The following is a 13746-nucleotide window of genomic DNA, read 5'->3' as shown; positions in this document are numbered from 1 at the left end:
TATATATATATAATCTATCTATCTATCTATCTATCTATTCTCTACGAAATACGAAATCTGACATACTACTAACTCTCAAAGCAAAAACAACAGCAAAAAAAACAATCTTTTCTGCGAAAAACAATTCAAATGAACAACACTAAATAGGGATCTCCTATCCGGGAACACTCGATCCCGCTGAGTGATTCACATAACAAACCGAACCAATCAGGTGATTCGAAGCAGTTGAGTGCTTCAAACGTCACTGAAGTGTAAACAGAAAATACAATGAAGCATTTAAAAAGAAAACTAAACATTAAAAGGTGGTATATGTATATATAATTTATTTGTATTTAATGTTTAACTCTATTAAACAGACAAAATATTGAATTAGATAATTCAACAACATACAATACATGTCATTATGAAATTAAACAAAAAATTTTAAATACAAATATTAGAAATTACAGATAAAGTATTTTCCATCATTAAACATTTAAAAAATACAATTAAACAAGAAGAATGTTAAACATTTTGAAAAATGCAAAGCACTTAATAAGATTATTAAACCCTTAAAAAGACAAAACATTTAATTAAAAAATTAAATGTTTAATTAGGAAAATTACATCTTAAATTTCTTAAATCTTTTTAATAATAAAACTTTTTAAAAGTTTTATTGTATTAATTTTTTTCCTTTGATTTAATTGCTTTTTGTTATGTAGTTTATTTCTTTAATCTTCTTTTTCTGTCAAGATTTTAACCCCAACCTTAAAAATGAAATAAACCCTTAAATCACAATGAAAATACTTCTGTTGTCACAATCATGAGTTAGTCAATTATTCAGTTTATCAACTCAACTTTATTTGTTTAGCACCTTTTACACAGATGACAAAACTAAACAACATTTAAAAAAAACGATTTAACATGGTAATAAAATATGTTGTGTCCAGGGGATGGAGGGAGTTTATTGAAATCTTCTTGGGCTCACATGGGAAATCATTTAAAATATAAACTTGATATTCAGTCTAAGGAAACTGCAGAGCGACAGAAGAACCAACAATATCTCCTGTTTTCTCCTTTAATGAGTCGACTCTTCTTGTGCTTTCAGACCAAAGAACTACAGACTCTTCACAACCTGCTCAAACTCTTGGTACAGGACCTCACCACACGGGTCAAGAAGGTTTCTGTCTCATTTCTACTCTGAAGCTCACCTTCTCCTGCTCAAACTGCTGACAAATGTTTCTGCTGCTCTAAAGTCTGGTCTCCAGAACTTCCTAAAAACTCTCAAAGTCTCTTCTGCTGCAGGTTGCTTTGTAGAACTGTTGCAGAAAACCTCACTAAACCACATGGAGGGGCCTCAAGATAGTCGTCCAAATGAAACCGTACAAAAACCAAACTAGCACAACCCAAACGCTAAAGTCTCCTGCAGCCTACCAGAGAACCTCTGAGAACAGAGAATCAGGACAGGAACTCTTACCTTCTGGACAACCAACGTTGGTTCACAAACAAGAATACAGAATGTGTCTGACCAAAAACCTCTAAAGACTCACTACAGCCAAGATAAAGACACAACTCAGCTGCATCAAATCCACTAATCACTGCAAACATTAGCACCATGTGCTAACTGTGGCTAAAGAACCACATTTACCAAGACAACTATCCAGTACAAAGCCCTAAAACACACCAAGAAACACATTAAAGATGATTTTACTGCTGGAAGCTGCAAGCCAACACCTAAAGAACAAATTAAAGCAATGGAGCCAAACCCAGTTCACTGGTGGAGAAAAGCAGAGGAAATGTTTGTCTGCAGCTAAATAAAGCAGGAAGACACTGAGCTGCTCAGGTGTTCCTGATAACACCTAGCTGCTCAGGTGTTCCTGATAACACCAAGCAGCCACCTGGACAGCCAATAGGAACACAGCTGACTGGAAGTCCAGAGGGCTGGGTTAGTGAAGGAAATTTAGTTTAAAGTTGAAGCAGAAAGTTAACAAAGAAAGTTGAAAACCACCTTCTGATACCTGAAATCTCTGAGTTTTCACACAAAGAACACCTGAACATGTCAAACTGGTTCCATAGTAGAACCATCATTGTAAAAACGTCATAGTATGGTGTGTTGCTCAGAAAACATTAGGACCCGGCTGTCAGGGACAAACATGTAAGAAACATGAGAACAGAGAGAATCCAACCAGTAGGTCACAGTTTATCATCATCTAATCATCTCCTGAAGTCCATATGGTGAGAGACATCAGTATCTGGTTGTTAATTTACCAGAGGATGCTTATAATCATGCTGATGTGGTCTGTGCTCTACAGTATTTTAGTGACTCAATAAATGCCTAAGTTGTTTTTTTTTTTAATGCTTTTTAGTTTTTAATAAACATTTAATAGCCTATATGTAATCAATAAATGGCCTTTGCCTATCTTAAGAAAAATTCACTCAGAACTCTGATTTGTTAACAGTACTAAATAAATCAATAAATACATGCATACACACAAAAATAAGTTAATACATTAACTGTGTTAAGATAAGATTTAGATTTTTAAAAAAGTTGTTTATGTTTTTGCAGAATCCAGTATTGCTCACTGGTTGGTCATTACATTTTATTAGTTTGATTTCACTGTTTAAAATGATGCCACCTCTTTTCAGACAGAACCTGTGATAATAAAACAATACAAAATTTTTAGTTCCGTGTTAATAAAGCACTTAAAGCTTTAAGTATGGCTAAATGCTTTTTTCAAAATTAAATATATCACTCCTTAGGTGGTAGTGGCCCCAAGTTCAGTAAAGTTGGAAAGATATTCACAGATTCAGACTTCCAGCATCAATAACTCATTAGATATAGGTTGTCAAAACATAAACGATGCCTCTTTCCCATTGTTGCAAGGCAGACAATGTGCTACAAGCCCAGTTTTATCAAAAGTAGCTTCTTTCAAGCTACAGGAATAACATTGGTGTCTATGGAGTGAACAGGGTCCGTCTGCAATTTGCAAAACCGCTGCAACAGTAAAGAGAGACAAATATTCAATAACTTCACTCTTATACATTGTAGTGTCACTAAAATCACTGCAGCCTTCAACTGGCTCCTGTTGTCAAAGTGTTTTAACAGAAATGTAAATGCTGTAATTTGATTCTTTTAATGAACCATGTAACTTGAATGGATGTGATGCTGGTGTGACCACAGTGCACACGTCTGATGTTGCTCACAGTGGTCCAAGGGACGCTCAGGGAGTTTGTGTGTTTGCTCAGACTCATGAAAAATTACAGGGAACATTGTTTGGGACTCAAGCAATTCCTTCTTTTACTCACTATCTCCCCAGCCTTAGGAAAAAAAACCTGTTCACACAGCACAGATGAGGCTGAGGTACACAGGAAATGTTTGGCTCCATTGTACAAGTTTGGGTAAACAGTTTTGTGGGTTGCCCAGTAAGCCAGTGGGTCTGCCGTTCTTTCTACAATTGCATTCGCTGTGGCGCTTTGCATTTGCCAGGCTCTACTTGCGTCTTCGTCTAATAGGCTCCACAGTTGAACTGAAAAATATTGAAGATCATCATCATCATCACCAGAAATGTCAGTCATTCCCTATTCAGAAGAGAAAAAGAATACCTGTGGAAGGTGCTGGTGGTGGTGGAGGACGAGGCTGTGGTGGTGCTTGTGACGTAGATGACTGCTGCTTGGTATTCTTTATGTTAATTGTTGTGCATTCTGTTATTAAATGTTCTTTCACACTGGCTGCCACTCTGATTGGTGAATCCAAAAGTTTTGAACTGCAGAGCCACAAGTGTAGCAACAGTCAGTGAACTGTTCTTTTCTTTGGTTTGTAGTCTGTCAGCTAAGCACCTGACAAGGTTCTGTGCCAGGTGTTGTAGCATGGGGGTGGTGAGTTGGGAATATATATATATATATATATATATATATATATATATATATATATATATATATATATATATATAAAATATATATATAAATATATATATATATAAATATATATATATATATATATTTATATATATATATATATATATATATATATATATATATATATATATATATATATATATATATATATATATATATATATATATATATATATATATATATATATATATATATATATATATATTCAAACGTCACGAGTCACGTGACCAAACCACGCCTCGGCACGTTGGCTCGATACGTTTGCTTCATGAGCTACAGCGCATGTGTCGAAGCCTCGGGTATCAGAGGACCATCACTATTTACGGCACAGCGCTACTTCCTTTCCTTCCGGCGACCCGTCGGGCTTGTCACCGCTTGAAGACCGTTTAATTTAAAAGGCTGCCCACAGTGTCGCATCACTCACGGTAAGATTACAGCGAAAATTTGTACAGATGTGTGAAAAGTACCTGTTTTTACTCGTGTTTTGAACTAAATCATAGAGAAACTTGTGTCCGAGTGTGAGGCTTTCCACCCAGTTAGCTTAGCCATGCTAACGCGGCCACCTGGCAGCATGAGTGTCGTTAGCATTTTAGCCTCCATTAGCTGAAGGAGTCACACCAGCAATCAAGTCCACAATTCAGTTAGTTCACCTTAGGGTTGCTTTTTGAATAACATCACTGCTGGATCCCAATAACTCGGATTTGTGTCGCTGGCAGAAATCTTGAAATATTTGCAGCGCCTTAGCATCCGGCTGTTGTAGTGACGCTAACACTGTTAGCCGGTGTCCCAGATGTTAGACGGAGCCGCTTGTCCTTTGAGGTGATGATTAATATCTACACATGCAACCGTATCTTTGTAGTTGGCTCATGAATGGACATCCAGACCCCTCCAGGAACATAGTTAGTGCAAAGTCTTACAAGTTAACGCATCTTAAAAGTACATGAAGACTAAATTTTATTTGTAGAGAGTCCTAATTTAGAGGATGACTAGCTGGAACGTTCAGTTAGTTCAACACTATTTTCATTTTGCTTTTCTTCTAATTAAGAATGCTAAATAGACAAACTAAAATTGCAGTTTACTTTTGATGTTTAATTTGTGGAATTCTTGTATGATGTAATTTGTGACAGGGGAAATGCAGTTTAGTGTATTGACCATTTTATCATTATATATTGGCAATTTCAACTGATTTCTATCAGTTCTGAAAAAATCTGATGTTATTTAGAGTTGCTCTGATTAATCTAATTATTGTCAACTATTAGCACAGGATTCCACTTTCTGAAATGTGAATATTTTCTGATTGTGGGACAAAATAGGACATCTGAGGGGGCCATTTTTTGGCTTTGGGAAATCGCTGATCGCACTTTGTGGCATTTTATAGAAAAATAGCTGCACGACTAATCAAGAAAATAATACACAAAGGGTCTGTCTAGGTCAGAGCGTGCTAGATGTGCTTATTTAGAGTATTTAGTCTTAAATTGTCCATTTTTACTACAAGCAAATATGTGCAAAACCCAAAAAGTTATTTATTTTACATGGTTTAAGTGTGACATTGCCTGTGTCGACTATGCAGGAGGCATAGTGAACCCGAGACATTTCTCAATTCTGGTGAAGAATAAAGTGTAAATCTATTCCAAAAGCCTTCTTAAATGAATGTGCTGTTTACTTGGCTCAGTGTGAGCTTGAAGGAAAGTCGTCCCTTCTGCTTTTCAGTTTATAAAAAGTAATGAACAAGACCTCTTACCATAGAAAAAGAAACATAAAAATAAGGGTCTGTACAATGCAAGAAACTGATATTTATTTGTTACTAGAGTAGATAATTTGAATTTAAAGCATTTTACTCAGTTTTCAATACCAAAAAATAATGCATTTTTTTGTTCTTCTGACTTGTAGCCTGAGGCGTCATTTAACATCAAATGTATCAGCTGGAGAGACGGTTAATATTATTTGTATAGATTAAGTTATTATGACTTTCCTGGGAAGCCATGATAAAGATATGTTGTTATTTTCTGATTTGTCAAATAAAAGATGATTAAAGCCTGAGAACGTGGAGTTGCACCAGCATGTTGTTCAGGGGTCAATGATGACTAGCCCACTGCGCAAGCTGATCAGTGCCTATTTCTTTTAGTGCATTGCTGGAGAAATCAGTGCTGCTCACTGCCTGAGACCCTGTGCCTGTATGGGCTAAATATAATGTCTGCAGCTGGAACTTTTACACTGTGAATCAGCTGCATCAGAATGTAGTAGGTTTGTAATTTTTGGTCTTATTCACTCCAACCTCAGGTCATGGCGAAGTTTCACGCCCCCGTGATCCAGGACAATCCATCTGGATGGGGTCCATGTGCGGTCCCAGAAAAGTTTAAAGACATGCCCTACCAGCCTTTCAGCAAAGGGGACCGTCTGGGAAAGGTTAGTCCGTCACATATATTCTCCTCTGAAGGAACCACGTTGTCTTGAGTTTGTTTTTCTCATGGTGTGTCGTCTGTCTGACAGGTTGCTGACTGGACTGGAGCTACTTACCAAGACAAGAGATACACAAGTGAGTAAGACAGTGGTTGAAAATATTCCAAAATATTCCTAGTTTATTATTAATTTACTTGAAATGTCTGCGTGGTACTGAAGTTAATAAGACGGAGGGAGCTTGAAGATATTGTATCTGTATTGAATGCAGTTAAGTGTCACGTGAATCACTCATAATTTGTCAACATGGTGAAAGATAATAGCTTCTATATTTAGGATCTATCAGACACAGACATCGGACCTTAAACCCATTTACTAACATAGGATTAAATGTACTTAACCGTAAATCAGAATGACACGTGTGCTTTTCACACATTTCACAATAAATGAGACACAGATTACTTAATGGTTCCACTTTGATTTCTTAAGCAGTTCTGTGTGTGTTTTGTCTTCAGATAAGTATTCCTCTCAGTTCGGAGGCGGCAGTCAGTATGCCTACTTCCACGAAGAGGACGAGACGAGCTTCCAGCTGGTGGACACTGCCAAGACTCAAAAAACTGCGTACCAGAGGAACCGCATGAGGTTTGCCCAGGTGGGAGAGATCGTCGCAGAGCGAGCAGAGATTAAATGTGACTGTTGAGGATCATGTTTTCAGCAGAGCAGTAACAGAATGTTTGTTTCCACAGAGGAATCTGCGCAGGGACAAGGACCGCAGGAACCTGACCCAGTTCAACATGCAGACGCTCCCAAAGAGCGCCAAGCAGAAGGAGAGGTGAGATCCTGAAGAAATGTCTTGTTTTAGCTGTCTTTTTGTTTGTGTGTTTGTTTGTTTTCCTGGCTTACAGAAAAAGGATCATCATGACAAATTCAGTCTGTGTTTGTGCATTACGCTGGTGAGACTGTAAAGTTAACTCAGGTTTTTGTCTTGTCAGGGATCGTATGCGGCTGCAGAAGAAGTTCCAAAAGCAGTTTGGTGTCCGTCAGAAGTGGGACCAAAAATCCCAGGTATTTGTCAGCTAGTTCATATCGTTGATAATTGATTCTTTGAATTGCCGTTCAACAGAAAAAGAAGATCACTTCTGTTTTGATAACTGATTAATTTCAATTTTCATACAAAAATGCCAAAAGATTTCCTGGTTGGATGTGACAATATGAATATTTCCTTTGGGATATATGATGGACGAGGTAATATAGGAGAGTTTTAGATTCTTTTAAAGAGATATTAAGCATTTAACATCACCGTGGACGTCACAAGGTTACAGTAGTGAAGTGCTGTTTGATGTGCAAATTAAAAAATAAACTGTCTGGCATATGAGCATGGTGGAGATTTTGATCTAACACAGAATTGTTTCTAATTTCTTGCAACACAGGCCAATAAATAATCATATAAGCTGATGTAATTCCCACCCTTGGGTTAGTAAATGTAAAAATGACATCTGCCTTCAGATAGTATCAGCTTTATGAAGCAGATAATTCTTATAAGCAAAAAAGACAAAAATGGATCTGTAAACATGCCTGCATTTCCTTTTGAAGATAACATCAGAAGTACTTCCTTATTCAAGCATTTAAGAACATAAATAAAAAGTTATTAAAATGTTTTTGCCTCCACGTCTGTCCATTAAGGCCCAGCTGAAGCCCAGAGATTCGTCTGTGGAGGTGAGGAGCGACTGGGAGGTGAAGGAGGAGATGGATTTCCCCCGACTGATGAAGATGAGATACATGGAGGTGGCTGATCCTGTTGACATGTAGGTGAAGATCAACTGCAGTTTGCCGTCAGTCATTACAGGGAGATACCGATTATGATGAATATTTTGTTTGTTGTCTCCTGCAGTGAGTGCTGCGGTGCTCTGGAGTACTACGACAAGGCGTTCGATCGAATCACCACCCGCAACGAAAAGCAGCTGAAGAGCATCAAGAGGATTTTCCACACTGTTACCACCACCGACGATCCCGTCATCCGCAAGGTGGGAACTTCTTACAACAAGCTCCTCAACTCACAAAACTTTTTGTTCAGGAGCTTTCTCATAAACATGCTTTGTTTCTCCTCCAGTTGGCTAAGACTCAGGGTAACGTGTTTGCCACTGATGCCATCTTGGCCACCTTGATGTGCTGCACGCGCTCAGTCAACTCCTGGGACATCATCGTGCAGAGAGTCGGCAACAAGCTGTTCTTCGACAAGAGAGACAACTCTGACTTTGGTGAGGCTTTGGGAGATCTACTGACACCAGGAGATGGTGTCACAAAAACATTGTAGTCCTGATTTAAGAATTTTGAGGAGAGTAATCCAAGCTTGTCAAATCTGAAGTCCTAATACTGTTTATTTTAAAGTATTTTATGCTCACAAAGTCAGCCATCAGAACCTCAGACACTGGATTAGGATGTAAGAGGAGAGAGTTTAAGAGAGACATTAAGGAAGTCATCAGTTAGTTCCATTTAAAATGTCTTAACCTGATTGAAGCATTAGCAGGTAGTTCTGCCATATTAACAAGGCTGATGCTGCCAAAAGGTATCTGTGTTATTACACTTTTAATGATTGTTCCAAGTGAATCAGAATCAACTTTATTGGCCAAGTACATAAACACATACAAGGAATGTGACTCATTTGTTTTCTTTGCGGTCAAAATACTTAAAAATCAGTGTTGAACAACTTTGTACAACTATAAATATGTGTAAAAGAGCATGTTTACAGTGAACCAGTGTTTCACTGTGAAGTTGTTGGTTTAATTCCAAAATGGCCTGGTTTATTTTACCCAGAATTTCCTGGGAAATTGTTTTGCTTATGATAATCAAGAACCACTCTGCTTTTTATTTAAATTTTATATTCAGCGGACTGTTCATAGTCAGAATCAGTTTTTGTCAAACCAGCTCTTGATCACTTAGAAATAAAACAGTTTGATCTATGCAGCAGGGAAGGCAAAAGAAATGCATACCATTCCTGTTTTGCCTTTTATTTAAAAAATTAAAGTTCTCTCGTCGTCCATGATTGTTACTGTAGCAGAGCTGATATATTGTCAGAGAGAAACAGGTGTTTTCCTTGTAAGAATATAAAAAATGAAATAAAATTGTCCAGGAAAAACTGCAGCATATTTAGAATCACCTTAAATCTACTATCAAAGCCAGCAGTGAACTTACAGCCTTATAGCTTTACAATTGGCTTTGCTGTTGTGTGTGTGTCTTTTTAAACTCTTTTTTTTTAACTCTTTGTTCTTCTCAGATTTGCTGACTGTGAGCGAGACGGCCAATGAGCCTCCGCAGGATGAGGGCAACTCCTTCAACTCTCCTCGCAACCTGGCGATGGAGGCAACTTACATCAACCACAACTTCAGCCAGCAGTGTTTACGTCTGGTGAGATAATTTAAAGCTCTACAGGACCTAAACCTACTGTTTCTATTTCACGTGTTAAGCTAAGTTAGTCTCAGTCATTGTTTGTTGAATATATGTCATGATTGTGTCTTTTTTTCCTTCAGGGTGGAGAGCGCTACAAGTTCCCCAACAGCAACCCATTTGTGGAGGAGGACATGGACAAGAGTGAGGTGGCATCTGTAGCCTACAGGTACACACTGGTTTCCTCTAATGTCAGTTAACTTTGCCGTCTGTACCTCCACACTAACATTACTGTATGTAGTAACTGCTCTGTCTCTGACTGATGGTTTCTCGTTTTCTTTCAGGTACCGTCACTGGAAGCTCGGAGACGACATTGATCTGATCGTCCGCTGTGAGCACGATGGAGTGATGACCGGAGCCAACGGAGAAGTTTCCTTCATCAACGTCAAGACTCTCAACGAGTGGGACTCCAGGGTAAGAAACAGGTTTATTGGGAGAATTTTACTAGAGCTCAATCAGTCCTTCGAAAAATGTGCACAGCTGGTTTGATTTGAAGTAGATTTTTTTCCTAATTTTTAAAACAGAAATGGTGGGAAACTAGCCACATATTTGCAGCTGTTTTTTTAAAAAAAATTACTGTTTTTGTTGTGTGTCATTGTGAAGTCAATACTTGAGTTTTTTTTGTGTTGTGGACACACATTTTAGGACGTCCCCTTCAGCTTAGCAAACATTTGATTGATTAATTTATGAAGTAAACGAAGTTGCAGCCCTCATCATAAGTTTCATTTAAAATGCATTTCTAGATGGCATGTCAAAAAATGTGAAGCTAAATATCCAGCGGCCCATATCTGTTTCTTTGTTTCCATGACAGGGAGTCACGACTTCAGCGAACTCAAAGTAAACTTGAATTTTTGACCCCTACATTTTGTTCTGTAAATGTCAGTGAAGTATCTGCAGATCTCAGGATGCTTTGTTTACAATAGAGTAGATGTCCAGCTCCCGATGCTTTAAAGACGGGAAGATTGAAGTCGAATTTATGTTTCCATGAGATTGTGGAAATCACAACAACACAAGAAATAATCAGAACCTGACCAAACTGTCAATCTTTTTCATGTTTTAGAAAGTTTTATATTAGACTTGATGACTAACTGGAAAAGCTGCTCTGTCGTTAGAAGAAATGTACAGACTAAGTGGAGTCATTTTCTTCAGTATGATTACCTCCAGCTTCAGTTGCTCTGTTCTGTTTCGTCATCAGTACTGTAACGGAGTGGACTGGCGTCAGAAGCTGGACTCCCAGAGAGGAGCTGTTCTGGCCACTGAGCTGAAGAACAACAGCTACAAACTGGCCCGCTGGACCTGCTGCGCCATGCTGGCCGGATCAGAGTACCTAAAACTGGGGTGAGCAGTGAGAACCACTGAATCTGTTGCACTGTGTGTGGAGGGAATCAGCAGGTGGAGGCCTGAACATAATCTGAGCTTTAGCCAGACAGATTTTACATTTAGAGATGTGCGCTTATATTCATGTTTACCAGGTTCATCTTTCTAGAATGACAATCCTGCAGTAAATCCTGTCTTAAAGGTTTAGGTGAGCCCATTGTAGAGAGGTAGATCTGTTTGTTACTAAGCCTGCATATGGACAATATAATAGAAACAACTGCTAGCAAATTCATCCTTCACAGAAATGTCTATAATGTTTCGGCAAGTTGTCTTCATTTTGGCTGGAAAACACTCAGCTATAATACAAACTGATGTCCTTAAAGTGAATAATGGACATTGTGCCTGTTGTGAGGAGGAACAGAGACAATAAGAAACAGTTCCAGCAGCGCAGCAGTTTATTAAACAAGGGAAGCTCAGACCAACTATCATTACATCACTGCGTTCTGCAGCTACGTGTCTCGATACCACGTGAAGGACTCTGCTCGCCACGTCATCCTGGGCACCCAGCAGTTCAAACCCAACGAGTTCGCCAGCCAGATCAACCTGAGCATGGAGAACGCCTGGGGAATCCTCCGCTGCGTCATCGACATCTGCCGCAAGCTGGACGAGGGCAAGTACCTCATCCTGAAGGACCCCAACAAGGTGAGCAGACACACATTACACATTTTACAGAAGAGCCAGCAGTGAGATGTTGGAGCTGGGGGGGTCAAATCTCTCCGTTTGTTGTCAACAGCAAGTGATCCGGGTGTACAGCCTCCCTGATGGGACCTTCAGCTCAGATGAGGAGGAGGAAGAAGAGGAGGATGAAGAGGACGAGGAGGAAGAAGGTAAGATTTTTTACCAGCAACAGGGTGTTCAAACTGTAATGTGCACTTCAGTTTGTGTTGCTGTTTGCACATTGTTCTCGGGTTTTTCCACCAGTCTGGTAGTGAACTTTCCAGTCATTTCTGAAAGGGACAAAGTGGAAAAAATACTTTAAGTGAGCTGCTTGGAGTTTGTGTTTTTTACCATTATCTTTGTTGCAAGAGGTGAGTTTGGCTGAACAGCTCAGTCTGATGGTGATCCAGTTAGGATCCTGCAGCAGGTGAGCTGATGTGTAGACTCTTCTGTTTTGTGCTCAAACTTAGCTTTACACCCAGCCTTTCACTTCCCTGCCTCATTTAAAAATGTTGAGAATAACTTACAGGGGTTGTTTCAACATGCAGGTCTATGAGTTGTCAGAAAAACCTGACTGAAGTACATCAGATTTAGAACATAGAATTTTCTGTGGTTCATAGTGAACTCGTATGTCTGGACCGTCATCTGTATCTGCATCTTGAAGCAAACATCATTTAAAGGGTGCAGGAAAGTAAATCAGGGCTGAAAGTTGATGTAAAGACAAATGCAAGTCAAGAATGATGAGTTCGAGTACAGATCAGAAATGTCTGCACACCAGTTGATCTGATTATTGTTTCCAAACAGGATCACTATCAGCTCAAACAAACTGAGCCATTCAGCTGACTTCACCTCGTAACAACAGATGATGTCCGACTGACAAACTCAGAGCTCACTTCAAGTCTTTTTTACACTGTAGTCCTCTAAGATCTCACTGTTGATTTTACTCAGACACATGGATAAACCTATTGCCAGATGTATAAACTAGTGGTGGGATGCGATTAAAAAAAAATCTAATTCATTAAAAGCTTTGTAATGAATTAGTTGTGATTATTCCAATTTTTGTCAAAAAATATTTGACACAATAAGTCAAGTTTTTCAATTTAAATAAATATGGGTTGGCAACTGTATCAATGAATAGACATATATGTGAACTTAAACAACAAAATTTTTATGTTTCATTTGCATTTCTCTGCATTTTTCATCTATAGACTACAATTACAGATTACTGCAAACTAAAAGTGCAATTATAGTGATTACATTCAACATTTTAAGACTTTTTGTGAACTCAAGCACTTTCAATGTCTTGAAAAGTGATCTGTTGTGGGCTGGCTACATCGTTTGCCAGTACCAGGACTGTCGTAGCTAACGTTAGCTCTGGTGCTAACAGCAACATGTTTTACATTGAAGTGATACTGTCAGCTTGAATTGCTGTGGTGATAAAGAAAACTCTTTGTTGCACAATTTGCACACAACCACGCTTTTATCCAAGCTGCCATTGAGAAGATCTTTAAAAGTCTTTCCTCCCAACAAGCTCAATGCGGTCTCATCTTCCGTCACTTTCTTGTGCGCTGACGTCACTAGTGTTCCCTGGCTGTGTATCTTCTTCGCGCCTGGCAAACAGACTTTAGGTGCATTACTGCCACCTACTGGCCTGGAGTGCATCAGCGTTACCTTTGTGCCAGAAATTAGGGAACTGAGAGAGGTGTGATTAAATGCGGTTTTTTTTTTTTTTAAAGCGTTATTTTTCTGTAATGAATTAATAGAAATTAATGTGTTAAAGTCCCAGAGTATAAACATTATGTACAGTTTCACATTAATCCTGTTTGCTAAACTGATTTCTCTTCCCTGTTGTCATTTCAGATGAAGAGAATTGAAGTGTGGAGTCGGCTTCAGTGACCAAAGCAGCCTTCAACGTATGCATGAAACACAATTAAATTCCTTTTGACAGTTAATAAAGACATCTGATTGGACAACTGC

The 13746-nt window shown here is 38.7% G+C and overlaps 2 protein-coding genes across 2 annotated transcripts in view; one reads left to right on the top strand and one right to left on the bottom strand.

Moving 5' to 3' along the window:
- bcat2 (branched chain amino-acid transaminase 2, mitochondrial) overlaps nt 1-13746 on the bottom strand; it is a 242702-nt gene that overhangs the window by 29789 nt on the left and 199167 nt on the right. The gene's annotated exons all lie outside the window — the stretch shown is intronic.
- Nucleotides 4163-13742, top strand: eif3d (eukaryotic translation initiation factor 3, subunit D). The gene is made up of 16 exons (XM_023293246.3): nt 4163-4319; nt 6175-6300; nt 6385-6430; nt 6807-6943; nt 7038-7123; nt 7284-7356; nt 7975-8096; nt 8183-8315; nt 8402-8549; nt 9566-9696; nt 9819-9904; nt 10020-10149; nt 10931-11073; nt 11562-11754; nt 11846-11939; nt 13630-13742. The coding sequence occupies exons 2-16, from the start codon at nt 6178-6180 to the stop codon at nt 13641-13643; spliced, it is 1659 nt and encodes a 552-aa protein (XP_023149014.1). The 5' UTR covers nt 4163-4319; nt 6175-6177; the 3' UTR covers nt 13644-13742.

This window comes from Amphiprion ocellaris, chromosome 19 (genome assembly GCF_022539595.1).
Source record: "Amphiprion ocellaris isolate individual 3 ecotype Okinawa chromosome 19, ASM2253959v1, whole genome shotgun sequence".
In the NCBI taxonomy this organism is placed as follows: Eukaryota; Metazoa; Chordata; class Actinopteri; family Pomacentridae; genus Amphiprion; species Amphiprion ocellaris.
The sequence above is the reverse complement of the archived record's forward strand: the minus strand, read 5'-3'. Positions and strand labels throughout refer to the sequence as shown.

Excerpts from the sequence above, each read along its gene's own strand:
- eif3d (XM_023293246.3), top strand. The coding sequence starts at position 6,178 with ATGGCGAAGTTTCACGCCCCCGTGATCCAGGACAATCCATCTGGATGG. Across the intron at positions 7,357-7,974 it reads AGTGGGACCAAAAATCCCAG|GCCCAGCTGAAGCCCAGAGA; the intron begins GTATTTGTCAGC and ends CTGTCCATTAAG. Across the intron at positions 8,550-9,565 it reads GAGAGACAACTCTGACTTTG|ATTTGCTGACTGTGAGCGAG; the intron begins GTGAGGCTTTGG and ends TGTTCTTCTCAG.